This window comes from Coregonus lavaretus (assembly GCF_964263955.1).
Source record: "Coregonus lavaretus genome assembly, chromosome: 10".
Lineage (NCBI taxonomy): Eukaryota > Metazoa > Chordata > Actinopteri > Salmoniformes > Salmonidae > Coregonus > Coregonus lavaretus.
The window spans coordinates 31,435,746-31,457,422 of NC_139997.1; the positions used below are offsets into that span (position 1 = coordinate 31,435,746).

The window sequence follows — 21,677 nt, forward strand, 5'->3', positions numbered from 1 at the left end:
CCTTCTCCTTACCAAGGCATGTTTCTCCTTGGACTGCCATTCACTGGGGAAAGTGCCATTATATTGTCATTGAACGTAATTTTTTAGGAGAGAGAGGTGGATAATGGGAAGTGTAGTATTTTGCCATTTTTTCTGGTAAGGTTAGTGTGTAAGCGTAGGGTTCGGGGTTAAGATGATTGTTGGTGTACTTTGTTGCAAATCAGATAAATTCCCTATGGGATATTAAAGTATTCCATAGGTGGAAGAAGTCCTATACTTTCTAGGCATTACTAGATTGCACCACACCTGCCACTTTGTCTTGGTATCTACCTTCCCCTCTAACACATCAAGCATCACGTCACCCCTCCTGATCTTGAACCTCCTCCTCATAGTTCCCATCTTCCTCCAGGATGCCATGCAGTACGCGTCAGAGTCCAAGGACACGGAGCTGGCTGAGGAGCTGCTGGGCTGGTTCCTGATGGAGGACAAGAAGGAGTGCTTTGCCGCCTGCCTTTTCACCTGCTACGACCTTCTGAGGCCAGATGTGGTGTTAGAGACAGCCTGGAAGCACAACATCATGGACTTCTCCATGCCCTACTTCATCCAGGTCATGAGAGAGTACCTCTCCAAGGTGGGTGGCTGTCTGGACTTGGCTAGGTGGAGTGTTGAGTGGGCCAAGGGCTGTGTTCATTAGGGCACGCAACGGAAAATGTCAGTTTTCTTCCATTTGGTGGCTAATGAACACGGCCCAGGTCTGCTTTCAGAGGTAGTAGGGTGAACCTTCCCCTAGTCATTGATCTAGGGTCAGTTTGGAATGTCTTACCCCAAATGGTTAAAGCGGCAATCAGCAGTTGAAACAATAACAAATGAAGTCCCCGCCCCTGTTTTGCTAAAAAGCTGAGGGATGGGACTGGAGAAATGTAAGCACTCTAAAATTCATAGACTGAGCTATGGGTGCAAGGACTGACCATCCGTGATATCAAAATTATAGTTTTACCCATATTTTTAGGCTATATATTTACATTTACTTTGTTTACAAACATTGGAGTAAAACAAGCTGATAGTGTTCTGATGGGGTACGACAGTTGAACTAAGCACATGAAGCATTTTAAGTTATTCCTCACAAATCAATTGGTACACATCGTTAATTTATAAGTCCAAAAAAGGATGTAGCAACTGCTGATTGCCCCTTTAAGGTTAGGATTGAGTGAAAGTAAGCTGATCCTAAATAGCATTGGCCACTTTTACCCAAAGCCTTTCCAAACACACTGTGCAGTGATCTTCTGTTACACAGTCAACTGCTTTTAGCAGTTAGTCACGTTTGAAAAGCCACTTAGCTAGTCAGTAGCACAATACCTTATTTTTAAATAGCAAGTTCAGTTGCTACCAGAGATTCTTCAATGATTCCAATAGAACTCAGTCCAGCAGAGTCTAGACTTTGCAGCACGTGTGTTGTAATAGAAATATAATTACTGGAATCAGTAGAATATTCTATTTAGAATACAATAATTATATTTCAATGTGTGGCGTGCCAGTAATCCTTGTAGACTCTATAGGAAGACTTACTTTTGTTTGTTTCTATCGACTTACCTTTTATTTTTAGTGCCTTGTCTCTTCTGTATGTCTGAGTTTGATAAAGCTAAACAAACCTCTCTGCACCGATGCCTTATACTCATGTCATTAGTTTGAATTTTCCCACTTTTGTTAACCATTTTGCTGCTGTTTTGTTAACCCTTTCCATATAAGACAGTAATTGCTCTGTTTAATGCTCTGGCAAAAAATAAACTGCATCATCCGAAATACATAAAAAAATAATTTAAGTACAGTTCAAGTGTCTTGTTGATGCATTGTTTCAAGGTGGTGTCCCCTCTGCTTTGAAATGATCTTTAGTTCCTCTCTCTAGAGTCCAATTGTTTGTTTTCTTGTCATTGATATTAAGTGGCAAGTAAGTGGAGCTCGTCATTGGATGCTGCATGTGGGACTGCTGTGACTGAGCATGAGTCAGCATACCTTAACCACACACACACACACACACACACACCCCACTAGGGCTGTCCCTGACCAAAAACAATCTTGGTCGACCGAGAGTCGTCCTGTTTAAACTTATTTTTCCATATATAGACAGACACCCTATGTGTTTGTTTGAATAAAATCAACTACATATGCACTGAGCTTGTCTGATGCTATAAGCACACTGTTTGATTAAATAATTAAAACACACAAATTACTCCTTGAAAACACCCGATGGTTACACTGTCAAAGTGTAAACAACACTAAATAAATAAGTGTACCAGAGATAAACCGCAATTCATGTCTGAATTGTAATAAAGGCTTATATATATATATATATATATATATATATATATATATATATATATATATATATATATATATATATATATATATATATATATATATATATATATATACACACACACACAGTGAGGGGAAAAAAGCATTTGATCCCCTGCTGATTTTGTACGTTTGCCCACTGACAAAGACATGATCAGTCTATAATTTTAATGGTATTTTTATTTGAACAGTGAGAGACAGAATAACAACAAAAAAATCCAGAAAAACGCATGTCAAAAATGTTATAAATTGATTTGCATTTTAATGAGGGAAATAAGTATTTGACCCTTCTGCAAAACATGAATTAGTACTTGGTGGCAAAACCCTTGTTGGCAATCAGAGGTCAGACGTTTCTTGTAGTTGGCCACCAGGTTTGCACACATCTCAGGATGGATTTTGTTCCACTCCTCTTTGCAGATCTTCTCCAAGTGATTAAGGTTTCGAGGCTGACGTTTGGCAACTCGAACCTTCAGCTCCCTCCACAGATTTTCTATGGGATTAAGGTCTGGAGACTGGCTAGGCCACTCCAGGACCTTAATGTGCTTCTTCTTGAGCCACTCCTTTGTTGCCTTGGCCGTGTGTTTTGGGTCATTGTCATGCTGGAATACCCATTCACGACCCATTTTCAATGCCCTGGCTGAGGGAAGGAGGTTCTCACCGGTACATGGCCCCGTCCATCGTCCCTTTGATGCGGTGAAGTTGTCCTGTCCCCTTAGCAGAAAAACACCCTCAAAGCATAATGTTTCCACCTCCATGTTTGACAGTGGGGATGGTGTTCTTGGGGTCATAGGCAGCATTCCTCCTCCTCCAAACACGGCGAGTTGAGTTGATACCAAAGAGCTCGATTTTGATTTCATCTGACCACAACACTTTCACCCAGTTCTCCTCTGAATCATTCAGATGTTCATTGGCAAACTTCAGACGGCCCTGTATATGTGCTTTCTTGAGCAGGGGGACCTGCGGGTGCTGCAGGATTTCAGTCCTTCACGGCATAGTGTGTTACCAATTGTTTTCTTCGTGACTATGGTCCCAGCTGCCTTGAGATACAGTTGGGGGAAAAAGTATTTAGTCAGCCACCAATTGTGCAAGTTCTCCCACTTAAAAAGATGAGAGAGGCCTGTAATTTTCATCATAGGTACACGTCAACTATGACAAAAAAAAAATCCACAAAATCACATTGTAGGATTTTTTATGAATTTTTTTGCAAATTATGGTGGAAAATAAGTATTTGGTCAATAACAAAAGTTTCTCAATACATTGTTATATACCCTTTGTTGGCAATGACACAGGTCAAACGTTTTCTGTACGTCTTCACAAGGTTTTCACACACTGTTGCTGGTATTTTGGCCCATTTCTCCATGCAGATCTCCTCTAGAGCAGTGATGTTTTGGGGCTGTCGCTGGGCAACACGGACTTTCAACTCCCTCCAAAGATTTTCTATGGGGTTGAGATCTGGAGACTGGCTAGGCCACTTCAGGACCTTGAAATGCTTCTTACGAAGCCACTCCTTCGTTGCCCGGGCGGTGTGTTTGGGATCATTGTCATGCTGAAAGACCCAGCCACGTTTCATCTTCAATGCCCATGCTGATGGAAGGAGGTTTTCACTCAAAATCTCACGATACATGGTCCCATTCATTCTTTCCTTTACACGGATCAGTCGTCCTGGTCCTTTTGCAGAAAAACAGCCCCAAAGCATGATGTTTCCACCCACATGCTTCACAGTAGGTATGGTGTTCTTTGGATGCAACTCAGCATTCTTTGTCCTCCAAACACGACGAGTTGAGTTTTTACCAAAAAGTTCTATTTTGGTTTCATCTGACCATATGACATTCTCCCAATCCTCTTCTGGATCATCCAAATGCACTCTAGCAAACTTCAGACGGGCCTGGACATGTACTGGCTTAAGCAGGGGGACACGTCTGCCACTGCAGGATTTGAGTCCCTGGCGGCGTAGTGTGTTACTGATGGTAGGCTTTGTTACTTTGGTCCCAGCTCTCTGCAGGTCATTCACTAGGTCTCCCCGTGTGGTTCTGGGATTTTTGCTCACCGTTCTTGTGATCATTTTGACCCCACGGGGTGAGATCTTGCGTGGAGCCCCAGATCGAGGGAGATTATCAGTGGTCTTCCATTTCGTAATAATTGCTCCCACAGTTGATTTCTTCAAACCAAGCTGCTTACCTATTGCAGATTCAGTCTTCCCAGCCTGGTGCAGGTCTACAATTTTGTTTCTGGTGTCCTTTGACAGCTCTTTGGTCTTGGCCATAGTGGAGTTTGGAGTGTGACTGTTTGAGGTTGTGGACAGGTGTCTTTTATACTGATAACAAGTTCAAACACGTGCCATTAATACAGGTAACGAGTGGAGGACAGAGGAGCCTCTTAAATAAGAAGTTACAGGTCTGTGAGAGCCAGAAATCTTGCTTGTTTGTAGGTGACCAAATACTTATTTTCCACCATAATTTGCAAATAAATGCATTAAAAATCCTACAATGTGATTTTCTGGAAAAAAAATTCTCAATTTGTCTGTCATAGTTGACGTGTACCTATGATGACAATTACAGGCCTCTCTCATCTTTTTAAGTGGGAGAACTTGCACAATTGGTGGCTGACTAAATACTTTTTTCCCCACTGTACATACGTGTGTGTATATACACATACATGCAGGTTTTCCTACTTACAAAGCATGTAGAGGTCTGTAATTTTTATCATAGGTACACTTCAACTGTGAGAGATGGAATCTAAAACAAAAATCCTGAAAATCACATTGTATGATTTTTAAGTAATTAATTTGCATTTTATTGCATGACATAAGTATTTGATACATCAGAAAAGCAGAACTTAATATTTGGTACAGAAACCTTTGTTTGCAATTACAGAGATCATTCGTTTCCTGTAGGTCTTGACCAGGTTTGCACACACTGCAGCAGGGATTTTGGCCCACTCCTCCATACAGACCTTCTCCAGATCCTTCAGGTTTCGGGGCTGTCGCTGGGCAATACGGACTTTCAGCTCCCTCCAAAGATTTTCTATTGGGTTCAGGTCTGGAGACTGGCTAGGCCACTCCAGGACCTTGAGATGCTTCTTACGGAGCCACTCCTTAGTTGCCCTGGCTGTGTGTTTCGGATCGTTGTCATGCTGGAAGACCCAGCCACGACCCATCTTCAATGCTCTTACTGAGGGAAGGAGGTTGTTGGCCAATATCTCGCGATACATGGCCCCATCCATCCTCCCCTCAATACGGTGCAGTCGTCCTGTCCCCTTTGCAGAAAAGCATCCCCAAAGAATGATGTTTCCACCTCCATGCTTCACGGTTGGGATGGTGTTCTTGGGGTTGTACTCATCCTTCTTCTTCCTCCAAACACGGCGAGTGGAGTTTAGACCAAAAAGCTCTATTTTTGTCTCATCAGTCCACATGACCTTCTCCCATTCCTCCTCTGGATCATCCAGATGGTCATTGGCAAACTTCAGACGGGCTTGGACATGCGCTGGCTTGAGCAGGGGGACCTTGCGTGCGCTGCAGGATTTTAATCCATGACGGCGTAGTGTGTTACTAATGGTTTTCTTTGAGACTGTGGTCCCAGCTCTCTTCAGGTCATTGACCAGGTCCTGCCGTGTAGTTCTGGGCTGATCCCTCACCTTCCTCATGATCATTGATGCCCCACGAGGTGAGATCTTGCATGGAGCCCCAGACCGAGGGTGATTGACCGTCATCTTGAACTTCTTCCATTTTCTAATAATTGCGCCAACAGTTGTTGCCTTCTCACCAAGCTGATTGCCTATTGTCCTGTAGCCCATCCCAGCCTTGTGCAGGTCTACAATTTTATCCCTGATGTCCTTACACAGCTCTCTGGTCTTGGCCATTGTGGAGAGGTTGGAGTCTGTTTGATTGAGTGGACAGGTGTCTTTTATACAGGTAACGAGTTCAAACAGGTGCAGTTAACAGGTAATGAGTGGAGAACAGGAGGGCTTCTTAAAGAAAAACTAACAGGTCTGTGAGAGCCGGAATTCTTACTGGTTGGTAGGTGATCAAATACTTACGTCATGCAATATAATGCAAATTAATTACTTAAAAATCATACAATGTGATTTTCTGGATTTTTGTTTTAGATTCCGTCTCTCACAGTTGAAGTGTACCTATGATAAAAATTACAGACCTCTACATGCTTTGTAAGTAGGAAAACCTGCAAAATCGGCAGTGTATCAAATACTTGTTCTCCCCACTGTATATACATACATACATATACACATACATACGTATCTATATACACATATATATATACACATACATATATATGTGTGTGTGTGTATATGTATATATGTATATATATATATATATATATATATATATATATATATATATATATATATATATATATATATATATATATATATATATACATACACACACACACATAGCCTTATACATATATATATATATATATATATATGTGTGTGTGTGTATATATGTATGTGTATATGTGTGTGTGTATATATATGTATGTATGTGTGTGTGTGTGTATATTCCGGGGCGGCAGGTAGCTTAGTGGTTAAGAGCATTGTGCCAGTAACCGAAAGGTCGCTGGTTCTAATCCCTGAGCCGACTAGGTGAAAAATCTGTCGATGTGCCCTTGAGCAAGGCACTTAACCCTAATTGCTCCTGTAAGTCGCTCTGGATAAGAGGGTCTGCTAAAAATGACTAAATATATTTTTTTTAAATACATACACAAACACAGTGCCTTCAGAAAGTATTCTGACTTTTTCTACATTTTGTTAGGTTACAGCCTTATTCTAAAATGGATTAAATAAAACAATTTCCTCAGCAATCTACACACAATACCCCATAATGACAAAGCGAAAACAGGTTTTTAGACAAAACATACATTTTTTACATAAATATTCAGACCCTTTGCTATGAGACTCGAAATTGAGCTCAGGTGCATCTTGTCTCCATTGATCATCCTTGAGATGTTTCTACAACTTGAGTCTACCTGTGGTAAATTAAATTGAATGGACATGATTTGGAAAGGCACACACTTGTCTATATAAGGTCCCACAGTTGACAGTGCATGTCAGAGCAAAAACCAAGCCATGAGGTCGAAGGAATTGTCCGCAGAGCTCCGAGACAGGATTGTGTTGAGGCACAGATCTGGGGAAGGGTACCAAAAAATGTCTGCAGCATTGAAGGTCCCCAAGAACACAGTGGCCTCCATAATTCTTAAATGGAAGAAGTTTGGAACCACCAAGACTCTTCCTATAACTGTCCGCCCGGCCAAACTGAGCAATTGGGGGAGAAGGGCCTTGGCCAGGGAGGTGACCAAGAACCCGATGGTCACTCTGACAGAGCTCCAGAGTTCCTCTGTGGAGATGGAGAACCTACCAGAAGTACAACCATCTCTGCAGCACTCCACCAATCAGGCCTTTATGGTAGTGGCCAGACGGAAGCCCCTCCTCAGTAAAAGGCACATGACAGCCTGCTTAGAATTTGCCAAAAGGCACCTAAAGGACTCTCAGACCATGAGAAACAAGATTCTCTAGTCTGATGAAACCAAGATTGAACTCTGAATTCCAAGCGTCACGTCTGGAGGAAACCTGGCACCATCCCTACGGTGAAGCATGGTGTGGCAGCATCATGCTGTGGGGATGTTTTTCAGTGGCAGGGACTAGGAGACTCGTCAGGATCGAGGCAAAGATGAACGGAGCAAAGTACAGAGATCCTTGATGAAAATCTGCTCCAGAGCGCCCAGGACCTCAGACTGGGACGAAGGTTCACGTTCCAACAGGACAACGACCCTAAGTCTCTGAATGTCCTTGAGTGGCCCAGCCAGAGCCTGGACTTGAAGCCGATCGAACATCTCTGGAGAGACCTGAAAATAGCTGTGCAGCAACGCTCCCCATCCAACCTGACAGAGCTTGAGGATCTGCAGAGAAGAATTTGAGAAACTACCCAAATACAGGTGTGCCAAGCTTGTAGCGTCATACCCAAGAAGAGGCTGTAATTGCTGCCAAAGGTGCTTCAACAAAGTACTGCGTAAAGGGTCTGAATACTTGATATTTCTGTTTTTTAATTTTTTATAAATTAGCAAAAATGTCTACAAAAACAGTTTTTGCTTTGTTCTTATGGGTTATTGTGTGTAATTTTAGAATAAGGCTGTATTGGAGGTGAAAGAATTTAGGCGAGGTGCTGGCTAACGGAGTAGAACACTTGAAAAAGAAAAGGAGAGCTGCACACTAGGAGCTCAGATGCAATCATTGAATAACCGAATAACCAACGTTTCGACAGATAAGCTGTCTTCATTGTCATTAAATTATTTTATCTGCCTAGAGTGTGCGGCTCTCCTTTTCTTTTTTTTTTAGAATAAGGCTGTAACCTAACAAAATGTGGAAAAAAGTAAAGGGGTCTGAATAGTTTCCAATAGCTCTGACCGGAACAGTAGTCCAGCAGCTCTCTAGTCTAGTCAATGACATATAGAGGACACCAGTTCTAGCATGTCTGTCTATCAATAGAACGGCTAATGCAGTCTGTACGGCTCTGCTCTCAATATTACTTTAGTGACTCAAAGTTGAGTTCACCGGAACCTATACAGGTGTACACACTAGTCTACTAAATTAAATACATTTGGCCATTTCATATTTGGCCAGCACAGGAGAAACTGTATTTTGATGCATGTAAATGTGATAAAGATCATTACAATGCTTAACTTATCTTCAAAACAATATTTCTTAGGATGGAAGGGATAGTTTAACAAATCACAAACTAGAAAAATTCAGAAAGAAATTGTACCAGACTTCCTTTTAGACAGGAGTGTTACTGTCTTTTCTATCTCTTAGTTTTAGCTATTTTCTACTGTGTGGATATTTGGTTGCCTCTCTCTCTCTCTATGCACTATGGGAAACTGAGTTAATTTTATTTTCTAAGCTGCGCTTCTTGAATTCCCTTCCAGGTTAATGCAATTAAGGAAAAGGTGAAAGTCGATTCCTATATTCCATCAATTTCTTTCGTTATTAAATTTTCTTCATTTATCCTGGAGGACTGCAACCTCAGGAATCTGCATGAGTTTTATTTTAATTCTGTCATCTATTACACTACTGCTTTTCCAAACACCCACACACCGAGTAGTGCCTTCTCTGAGTGTCCTCTCAAACGGACTCTCACCGACTGGGCAGCCAAGCACTGTAGTAGATCTGTAGTTACTCACCAATGACAACCCTTAGTCTGAGTAAGTCTACCAACGATGCCAGTCTGCCATTGGTTTCCAGTCCTGACCTTTCAACCCACTAACCCTAAAGCACTCTTGATACCCCAAGAGTGTCTGAGAGGAAAGTTAATTTTGTAGAATGTTAGAACACCTTTTAATAAACTCAGTCTTGAGTCTTCTCATAGTGCCAGCACATAGTTAAGACTGTTCAAAAAGAGCTGCAAACCAGTTGTAGACTGCATTTAACCATAGTACTAAAACTGTAAGCCAATAAATTCATTGTATGATTAAGGTTTGTGAAGAGAATGCAGTTTTTAGAAATGTTTCAGAAATTACATTTTGTAGTGATTACATTTATATATTTAATTTAAGGCCTGAGGGGGTGTGGTATATGGCCAATATACCACGGCTAAGGGCTCTTATGCAGTCAGCCAGTCAGCATTCAGGGCTCGAACCACCGGGTTTATAATTAAAACTTTGTCATGTTCATATTGAAGTCTTGATAGTGATGTACAGCTTGTGCTGCAGTACTAGAGGCTGAGCAAAAAAATCTGTCTTTGTTGAAGTACATTTTTCACGGGCAGTAAATGAAAAGTGCATTCCTTCACAGACTTTTACACTGTATCCAAGATAGTATGTACTGTGCCTTCAGAAAGTATTCACACCCCTTGACCTTTTCCACGTTTTGTGGTTTCAAATTGGGATTAAAATGGATGTAATTGTCTTTTTAAAATTTATTTTTACGATCTACACAATACTTGATTAGATAAGTGTTCAACCCCCTGAGTCAATACATGTTAGAATCACCTTTGGGAGTAATTACAGCTGTGAGTCTTCTTGGGTAAGTCTAAGAGCTTTGCACACCTGGATTGCACAATATTTGCACATTATTCTTCAAGCTCTTGTCAAGTTGATCATTGCTAGACGGCCATTTTCAAGTCTTGCCATAGATTTTCAAGCAGATTTAAGTCCAAACTGTAACTAGGCCACTCGGGAACATTCAATGTTGTCTTGGTAAGCAACCAGTGTATATTTGGTCTTGTGTTTTAGGTTGTTGTCCTGCTGGAAGGTGAATTTGTCTCCCAGTGTCTGTTGGAAAGCAGACTGAACCAGGTGTTCCTCTAGGATTTTGCCTGTGCTTAACTGTTTATTTTTATCCTAAAAAAAACTCCCTAGTCCTTGCCGATGACTAGCATATCCATAACATGATGCAGCCATCCCCATGCTTTAAAATATGAAGAATGGTACTCAGTGATGTGTTGGATTTGCCCCAAACATAATGCTTTGTATTCAGGACAAAAAGTTAATTTCTTAGCAGTATTACTTTAGTGCCTTATTGCAAACAGGATGCATGTTTTGGAATATTTGTATTCCTTTTCACTCTGTCATTTAGGTTAGTATTGTGGAGTAACTACAAATGTGGTTGATCCATCCTGTTTTCTCCTATCACAGCCATTAACTCTATAACTGTTCTAAAGTCACCATTGGCCTCATGGTGAAATTAAATCCCTGAGAAGTTTCCTTCCTCTCCGGCAACGGAGTTAGGAAGGACACCTGTATCTTTGTAGTGACTGGGTGCATTGATACACCATCCAAAGCGTAATTAATAACTTCACCATGCTCAAAGGGATATTCAGTGTCTGATATTTTTATTTTTACCCATCTACAAATAGGTGCCCTTCTTTGCGAGGCATTGGAAAACTTCCCTGGTCTTTGTGGTTGAATCTGTGCTTGAAATTCACTACTCGACTGAGGGACCTTACAGATAATTGTGTGTGGGGTGCAGAGATGGGGTAATCATAAAACTAAAAATCTTAACCACTATTATTGCACACAGTGTGAGTCGATGCACCTTATTATGTGACTTATTAAGCACATTTTTACTCTTGAAAGTATTTAGGCTTGCCATAACAAAGGGGTTGTATACTTATTGACTTCAGCTTATTTTTGTATTAATTTGTAAACATTTCTAAAAACAAAATTCCACTTTGAAATTGCGGGTATTGTGTGTAGATCAGTGGCACAAAATCTCAATTGAATCCATTTTAAATTCAGGCTGTAACACAAAATATGGAAAAGGTCAAGGGGTGTGAATACTTTCTGAAGGCACTGTATGTTTGTGTGAAAAACGGGTAATGGTACATGCTTTGGGAAATGTTCTCTGGTTTTAAAATATGCATGTGATTGAGCCCATGCCAATGAGTAGCTAGCAGCACTGAGATGCAAGGAGACATTGCTGTTGGCTGTGCCTTGCTGTTGGTTGATGGGACTGGAAGGCCTTGAGTGGCTGGACTACTAATCATCCTAAGCTTTCACTCCCTCTGCGCTTCAGTACTTATGCCTCTTTCAAGCACACTTTTAACCAACTGTGTAACAACTACTGTAGCATGTTGTTCTTCTCCTTTCAATGAAGCCTCGGCTTGTTGGGATTATGTGGGAAGAGATTTACTGATGGTAGTTACTAATGTTCCTAACAAGAGGTATGGAGGGAACTAAACCCACTTAACACAGAAGCACAGCTAAATATAGTGAACAAAATAAGAAAAAAGGGATATCTTTTAACTTGCACAAAATGCATCTTGCCTCTTACCACAACTTTCAAACACAAGTTTTCTTCCTAACAACTCTTGGAAAGCTGCTGTTTTTACTGCTACGCTTAAAACGTCACTCCCAGGATTGGAGTTACAGTGGGCTGATATTGACAAGCTATAAACTAAGTATGTTCGATTATGAAGACGGTTGAATGGGTCCTAGATAAATCAGTGAAAATACCACCTGGTAGTTGGCATTGCTACTTCACAATAGCATTTGTAGGCCTGATTCATACTTGATATGGGTTTGGTTCTCTACATACATAGCAATGTTTATCTATACTGAAAACTTCAAGTAAAGACTGGTGGCTGAATGGAGGGACCAAAGTCCATTCAGTCTTTTTCCAGTCACATCTTAATGGTCATCTCTCATTTTTCTTCACTAGTTTTAAATGTGTGACGAAGGGGCAGCTCACAGCAGCCTTGTATGTGTTGAAAATAAAAATCACCTAAAATGCACACACTTCACACACCGGAACGGTTCTGTCCATCAACCACTTAACATTAATTGAACTACTAAATGAAAGAACAGTCAATGATTGAAGGCTTTTCCAGCACGTCTAGTCTTTTCTGGCCTGCCTGCTTGTAGCAGTGTTTCATTGTGTTCTTTCTGACCTCTATTCCAGGTGGACAAGCTGGAGACCTCAGAGTCCCTACGGAAAGAGGAGGAGCAGGCGACAGAGACACAACCCATCGTCTATGGTAAGTACCTCGCGCGTCATTCACTACCAGTGTTGGGGGTACCACGTTACAAAAGTAACGTTACGTAATCAGATTACTTTTATGGGTAATGGAGTAAAGTAACACGTAACTTCTTCAGAATCTTCTCTCTACCAGGCGTGTGTTTCCATGATCCAATCCAATGTTTCCTCATGTAGTTATCGAGTGAGCGTAGAAAGGCTGTTTGGAGAAATGTCATGACAGCAGCAGTCCATAGAAATGTATAGGGGGCGTACCTTTGATCTTTGCCATTGATTGGTTCTGTGATAGCAAAGCCCCATAGAGGGCTTTCCCGTCTAGTGGCAAGTGTGCCCTCTATACATCTCTATGGGTCCGTATAAGTGCGGTCTATAACCAGAAAAAAGAGGCAATCTGTACAGATGTTTGGCTTACAGTTATATGGCTAAGTAGCCTGTCTTTGGTAGTGCACATGCAGATCGCCTTGCTCCCTTGACAGTCAAACAAACTGATTTAGAGATTATTTTTTAATGAAAGTAACCTTACTTTCCACACAAAGTAATATTTTAAACAAGTAATATGTAATATTAATTAAGTAACTAATCCCAACACACTTCACTACCAAGATACTGCTTGTCACTGACTGAGACCATGTACAGCCGTTCACACCGACAAATAATCAAGAAAGATTACCCATGACCCAGCCTTTTGTATGGCAAGTAGTAAAGTTTTGACTCAGACAAAAAGTAAATGGTAAAGAGAAATGTATAAAATGTCATGTGAAAAAAAACTTTGGATGGTGTTGATATTGGTGACATGCATATGTGTATAGGGATGTCTCAATCACAATTTTGAGATTGGTATCTCATTCATAATAGCTCCTGCGCCAAAACTTTGGTATTTATCATCCTAATAGGTCCTGATAACTTAAATGGTGAGACAACATGTTTTCAGCACTTTCCTGCCCATACTGATCAAAACTCACTTTCTCGTGGCTCCGCCGTGTCCCTCTGCAGCAGACAGGCTATACGTTTTACATTTTAGTCATTTAGCAGACGCTCTTATCCAGAGCGACTTACAGTTAGTGAGTGCATACATATTTCTTTTCATAAATTTTTTCATACTGGCCCCCCGTGGGAATCGAACCCACAACCCTGGCATTGCAAGCGCCATGCTCTACCAACTGAGCTACATGGGGCTATAGTCAAGTGAACAACACGTTTAAGCTTCCTTGTGGTTAGTGTCTCTGACTTAGGCCTATGCCAGAGTCAACATGGGTTTGAATCCGGCCCACTGTCCTTTGACTCAATCTCTCCGATCTTCTCTCTACAGTCCTCTGTTCAATAAAAAACCTGACAAAAATATTAAAGGAGGAGGATTGCCCCACTCTTCCTTGGCTCTCTGGAATGTTGACAGAGTTGCGCTGTGGCTCGTGTGCATTCTAAAACAATTTAGTGAATTTGGGTAAACTAATCAAATTGAATAGATTGTAATTTTGGGGTCCGCCCTACATGTATAACCCCCTCTCTCTTTCCTCCAGGCACACCCCAGCTGATGCTGACTGCTGGCCCCAGTGTGCCCGTACCCCCGCAGCAGGCCTACGCCTACGGTTACCAGGCCCCTGCAGGCTACCCCCAGGCCCCTCAGGCACAGCCAGGCTTTGGCTACAGCATGTAAAGGCCCTTCTGGTCTGGAACAAGCCTGGAGCCCATCCCTCCATCTCTCCCCCCACTCAGCTCAGTCCTTCACCAGCTCATTACCATCTTCTACTCACAACATACAGGGGATTCAAACAAGCAGTTATTACTCTTTTAATTATTTGTTATTATCGTTTGTTTTCCTTTTTTTGTCATGAAGGACTCCATTTTATTTCCATTGTCAAAGAAAAGGATTGGATGACAACGATTTTCTTCCACATTCCATTATATTTACTAGATGTAATTTGTCTTATTTTCATGTACAATGAGGGGGCTTGTGGAAAGAGCGAGGCCTCTTAATTAAAGTTGTTGTGAAGCATCAGATTTGCACTCTGTAGTATCACATTTTGATGTGTGAGCAGCTTGTTCTATCCATCTAAAATGCATTTAATTATTGTATATTCAGAAACGAAAGTTACAATGTTCTTCTATATTTGAACATGAGACTGCCGCTTCCATGAACCACAAACTAGAAACACTACGTACAATACCAGTAATGACCTACACAGGGTTGAGGGGGTTGTGTAGCTCTAGAAAGAGAAAATATTATTTTAAAATGCATATAGACATGATTTCCAAAAGTGAGTTTTATCCTTCCCATCCCAAGCATATGCACGTTCTCCAGTCAGACCGTGCGGTGTAGAGATTAAGTTGTTGGTGTCTTTGGTCTCACTTTGCTGCGTATACAGACTTCCTTTCCTCGTGCTGTAAACAGTGCTCTTGTTTGGGACCATTCCATTTAGGAGGGATTGATTACTAGAATTAAAGAAGCCCTGTTCAGTTCAGTTGGACCTATGTGTTTTACTAACTAACCACACCTTGTGCCCTGTTCTGGACTGTACAGAAGAGAGAATATAAAACCTAATAGCCTCGATGTCCTGCCAGGATGTTTTTCTTTCTTTGGACGTGTCCAAAATGCCACCCTATTCCCTATATAGTGAACTACTTTTGACCAGGGCCCATAGGGGTTTTGCACCATGTAGGAAATAGGGTGCCATTTGGGACAAAGCGTTTCAGTTTGCCCTCTGATCTAATTAAAGAAAATCACAGGACTGTGGTAATTTGGTGTTTTTATCAAAGGCTTGCGTGTATACAAAGAAATTAAATCTACCCTATACTCTCTAAAAACAAATGACTTTAGATTTATGCGTGCACTTGATTGTGCAAAATCTGGATCATGATGAATGAAATGGCGGTTTTCTTTTCCACATAAAATAAAGGCTTCTTGTTTGTCAAGAAAAGTCTGGTCAAGTCTCAACTTTGTTTTGTCAGACTAACACAAACATCGGCAGTTCGCAGTAGATCACGTGCTGGGTGTCAATGATTGTTGGCGATTCAACATTTAGAATAGTCAGGAAATTTTAAAGAAAACGATGGCCATCCGCTGTGCACAGCCGACGTTTGTTTCTTTCATCTTATGAACCTTCTCATCAAGGCATCCTGTAGGGAAAATCCATATCACTCCATATGTACAATACAGTATGTTTTAAGTACAAGCCAGTGCTCAGATGTGTTTGGGGTAGTTTAAGCACAGCCAAAGTGCGGTGTATGCCTATTGGTCAATTGACTAAATACTGAATCTGTCTGTTCAAGAAAAATGTTCACATGTAACTTATTCTATTAGGGGGGGAATAGAGTACCACAGTGAGTCATAATACCCATAAAACCTAGCGGTCAAACAGGGAAATGGTTCCAATCGTTTTTCCAGCATACATTTTTCACATAGGGGATTTTAGAAACAATTAAAATAAGGGCTGTGTTTCGTATAAGCTTACCCTGGTGTGAAGTTTTGATAACTGTTTAAATCTCTCTAGGACAAGGTGACTTATCAATATATTGACCTGTATTTACCCCCCAAAAAATGAAACACTAATTAGCTACTAATGTGGCTATCATAAAGAACTACAAATGCCATGATCTGGACGAGACTGCCGAATCGAGGCAAAGGTAAGAATCTCAGGATTAACTATAATGTAAGCTAAATGAAGTAATGAATAAATGTCTTTAATGGACAATTCTGAACTGTCTTGTGCACGTTTTAAATTGACACAATACCTGTTAGCAAAGGTGTCAGCTAGAGATGACATGCAGGAGCTTGCAGGGATTTGTAGTTTTGCATGATGTCTTCTTTGATGCTAATTAGCATTTTCAAAACAGTAAATGGAGCCAAATATATTGATAAGTCACCTTGTCCGAGACAGTGTGAACCTGCTTTCATCTGTGAAGAGCACAGGGCGCCAGTGGCGAATTTGCCAATCTTGGTTTTCTCTGGCAAATGCCAAACGTCCTGCACGGTGTTGGGCTGTAAGCACAAACCCCACCTGTGGACGTCGGGCCCTCATACCACCCTCATGGAGTCTGTTTCTGACCGTTTGAGCAGACACATGCACATTTGTGGCCTGCTGGAGGTCATTTTGCAGGGCTCTGGCAGTGCTCCTCCTGCTCCTCCTTGCACAAAGGCGGAGGTAGCGGTCCTGCTGCTGGGTTGTTGCCCTCCTACGGCCTCCTCCACGTCTCCTGATGTACTGGCCTGTCTCCTGGTAGCGCCTCCATGCTCTGGACACTACGCTGACAGACACAGCAAACCTTCTTGCCACAGCTCCCATTGATGTGCCATCCTGGATGAGCTGCACTACCTGAGCCACTTGTGTGGGTTGTAGACTCCGTCTCATGCTACCACTAGAGTGAAAGCACCGCCAGCATTCAAAAGTGACCAAAACATCAGCCAGGAAGCATAGGATCTGAGAAGTGGTCTGTGGTCACCACCTGCAGAACCACTTCTTTATTGGGGGTGTCTTGCTAATTGCCTATAATTTCCACCTGTTGTCTATTCCATTTGCACAACAGCATGTGAAATGTATTGTCAATCAGTGTTGCTTCCTAAGTGGACAGTTTGATTTCACAGAAGTGTGATTGACTTGGAGTTACATTGTGTTGTTTAAGTGTTCCTTTTATTTTTTTGAGCAGTGTATATAGTGCCTTCGGAAAGTATTCAGACCCCTTGACTTTTTCCACATTTTGCTGTCTTATTCTAAAATGGATTAAATAAATAAAAGATCCTCATTAATCTACACACAATAACCCATAATGACAAAGCAAAAACAGGGTTTTAGACATTTATTTAAAATAAAAGAACAGAAATACCTTATTTACATAAATTATTCAGACCATTCGCTAGGGGACTCGAAATTGAGCTCAGGTGCATCCTGTTTCCATTGATCACCCTTGATGTTTCTACAACTTGATTGGAGTCCACCTGTGGTAAATTCACTTGATTGGACATGATTTGGAAAGGCACACACACCTGTCTATATAAAGGTCCCACCGTTGACAGTGCATGTCAGAGCAAAAACCAAGCCATGAGGTCGAAGGAATTGTCCGTAGAGCTCCGAGACAGGATAATGTCAAGGCACAGATCTGGGGAAGGGTACCAAAACATTTCTGCAGCATTTAAGGTCCCCAAGAACACAGTGGCCTCCATAATTCTTAAATGGAAGAAGTTTGGAACCACCAAGACTCTTCCTAGAGCTGGCCTCCCGGCCAAACGAAGCAATCGGGGGAGAAGGGCATCGGTCAGGGAGGTGACCAAGAACCTGATGGTCACTCTGACATAGCTCTAGAGTTCCTCTGTGGAGATGGGAGAACTTTCCAGAAGCACAACCACCTATGCAGCACTCCACCTATCAGGCCTTTATGGTGGCCAGACAGAAGTAAAAGGCACATGACAGCCCGCTTGGAGTTTGCCAAAAGGCACTTAAAGACTCGCAGACCAAGATAAACAAGATTATCTGGTCTGATGAAACCAAGATTGAACTCTTTGTGCTGAATGCCAAGCGTCACATCTGGAGGAAACCTGGCACTATCCCTACGGTGAAGCGTGGTGGCAGCATCATGCTGTGGGGATGTTTTTCAGCGGCAGGGACTGGGAGTCAGGATCGAGGCAAAGATGAACGGAGCAAAGTACAGAGAGATCCTTGATGAAAACCTGCTCCAGAGCGCTCAGGAACTCAGACTGGGGCGAAGGTTCACCTTCCAACAGGACAACGACCCTAAGCACACAGCCAAGACAACGCAGGAGTGGCTTCAGGACAAGTCTCTGAATGTCCTTGAGTGGCCAAGCCAGAGGCCGGACTTGAACCCGATCGAACATCTCTGGAGAGACCTGAAAATACCTATGCAGTGACGCTCCCCATCCAACCTGACAGAGCTTGAGAGGATCTGCGCAAATACAGGTGTGCCAAGCTTGTAGCATCATACCCAAGAAGACTCGAGGCTGTAATTATTGCAAAAGGTGCTTCAACAAAGTACTGAGTAAAAGGGTCTGAATACTTATGTAAATGTGATATTTCAGTTTCATAAATGTGCAAGAATTTCTAAACCTGTTTTTGCTTTGTCATTATGGGGTATTTTGTGTAGATAGATGAGGGGGAAAACAATTTAATCAATTTCAGAATAAGGCTTTAACCTAACAAAATGTGGAAAAAGTAAAGGGGTCTGAATACTTTCCGAAGGCACTGTAGTCTACCCCGACTTTCTGTTTCCTATTTATATCATGTTAAATATTCCACTATCAGTATCAGTATTAATGGCACCTGTTTGAACTTGTTATCAGTATAAAAGACACCTGTCCACAACCTCAAACAGTCACACTCCAAACTCCACTATGGCCAAGACCAAAGAGCTGTCAAAGGACACCAGAAACAAAATTGTAGACCTGCACCAGGCTGGGAAGACTGAATCTGCAATAGGTAAGCAGCTTGGTTTGAAGAAATCAACTGTGGAAGCAATTATTAGGAAATGGAAGACATACAAGACCACTGATAATCTCCCTCGATCTGGGGCTCCACGCAAGATCTCACCCCGTGGGGTCAAAATGATCACAAGAACGGTGAGCAAAAATCCCAGACCTACACGGGGGGACCTAGTGAATGACCTGCAGAGAGCTGGGACCAAAGTAACAAAGCCTACCATCAGTAACACACTACGCCGCCAGGGACTCAAATCCTGCAGTGCCAGACGTGTCCCCCTGCTTAAGCCAGTACATGTCCAGGCCCGTCTGAAGTTTGCTAGAGTGCATTTGGATGATCCAGAAGAGGATTGGGAGAATGTCATATGGTCAGATGAAACCAAAATAGAACTTTTTGGTAAAAACTCAACTCGTCGTGTTTGGAGGACAAAGAATGCTGAGTTGCATCCAAAGAACACCATACCTACTGTGAAGCATGGGGGTGGAAACATCATGCTTTGGGGCTGTTTTTCTGCAAAGGGACCAGGACGACTGATCCGTGTAAAGGAAAGAATGAATGGGGCCATGTATCGTGAGATTTTGAGTGAAAACCTCCTTCCATCAGCAAGGGCATTGAAGATGAAACGTGGCTGGGTCTTTCAGCATGACAATGATCCCAAACACACCGCCCGGGCAACGAAGGAGTGGCTTCGTAAGAAGCATTTCAAGGTCCAGGGGCCTAATATATCAATCTTGCGTACGCACGAAAACACGGCGTACGCCAGCTTTCACGTTCACGGTCAGATGTACTAACAGTGAAATTAACGTAAGAATGTGCGTTCTTCCACGTAAACTTCAGGCCTGGCGTACGTACATTTTTGTGATGTTTGTCCGTTGGCGACTCATAGAGGCAATAAAGTGAAGTGGCAAACATTACACTACGAACTGTTCTATCGCACCTGCCAGATATTGCTTATAATTTGTAATTGATAAATGATTTGCCATATTATTGTCACACGAGTCTTATTAGAATATTCTATTAATTATGCAATTAAGTAAGAACATATATAAAGGATGTGAAAATTGATACAACCCGTCTAGCAATGGCAGCTTTGGCTTTATTAGAAGACATTTTCAATGGACAAATCCGGAGAGAACGAGTTTTTAGGGACCACGGTGATTTTCTGGCCCACGACGATGACTGGCTCATCAGCCGTTTCAGATTTCCAAGGGCTATACTCTTGGAGCTCTGCGCTGAGTTGGGTCCGAATTTGGAAAGAGAGACAGTGAGGAGCCACGCATTACCCGTTCCTTTACAGGTGCTTACTACACTTGGTTTCCTAGCAACCGGTTCTTTCCAAAGAGAACTGGCAGACCGCTCAGGAATAAGCCAGTCGTGTTTGAGCCGTGCAATGCCACCTGTATGGGACGGCATCATCCGCTTGTCTACCAGGTATATAACGTTCCCATACGATGCAGGTGACCAGCCAAACATCAAAGCGCAATTTGCAGCGATAGCCGGTTTTCCTAATGTAATCGGAGCGATCGACTGCACACATATTGCTATAAAGGCGCCATCTGAAGACGAATTTGCATATGTGAATCGGAAACATTTCCATTCAATAAATGTGCAGATTATATGTGATGCACAAATGCGCCTAACAAATATTGTGGCAAGGTGGCCTGGGTCAACCCATGATTCATATATCCTTACAAACAGCATGGTTGGGATGAGACTCCAAGCTGGCAGGGTGCGCGATGGGTGGCTACTTGGTAAGTTATGCATTTAAATGTATGGTTCTATCTAAAAGTAAAATGTTTGTGTCTGTAATTATTATTACTGCCCATCAGGAGACAGTGGTTATCCACTAAAGACGTGGCTGTTAACCCCCCTCACCAACCCACAAACTGACCGAGAGCGCAGATACAATGATGCCCATTCCCGCACTCGGTCAGTTGTGGAGCGGGCGATTGGGCAGCTGAAATGTCGGTGGCGCTGCCTTGACAGGACCGGGGGGATGCTGTTATACCGCCCTGACAAGGTTTGCCGCATCATACTGGCCTGTGGAGTGCTGCACAATGTCGCGCACAGGCATGGCATACCCCTTGGTGAGGTGGGGGCACCGCCAGATGACCCTGACCCAGGACCAGTATATGTGCAGCACAATCAACAAGCCATTCAGGCCCGTCAACGTGTAATTGCGACAATATAAATGGTACTCAGACACAAAGTTCATTTTTTGACCAATTCTTTTAATGAATGGCTTATTTATGTGAGTGCGTCAGTGACATTTTTAAGGTGACTGTTCATTTCTTCAATGGCCCTAACAATTTGTTGTTGTGACTCCAGAACAGCATGCGTCAAGACACGGCCAGATGGACGGGCTTCAGCACTGGGGGGAACATTAGAGACACGGGAGACGCTGGACTGAATGGGCTCTGGCTGCTCAGGTGGTGCGGA

General features: G+C 42.3%; 1 protein-coding gene across 1 annotated transcript in view; it reads left to right on the forward strand.

Moving 5' to 3' along the window:
* LOC311136256 (clathrin heavy chain 1-like) overlaps positions 1–15,275 on the forward strand; it is a 77,313-nt gene extending 62,038 nt beyond the window's left edge. The window contains exons 28-30 of the mRNA XM_084170387.1: positions 389–610; positions 12,742–12,817; positions 14,334–15,275. Coding sequence (XP_084026513.1) covers positions 389–610; positions 12,742–12,817; positions 14,334–14,470 — 435 coding nt within the window. The 3' untranslated portion in view covers positions 14,471–15,275. The remainder of the gene's footprint in view (positions 1–388; positions 611–12,741; positions 12,818–14,333) is intronic.
* The last annotated feature ends 6,402 nt before the right edge of the window (positions 15,276–21,677 follow it).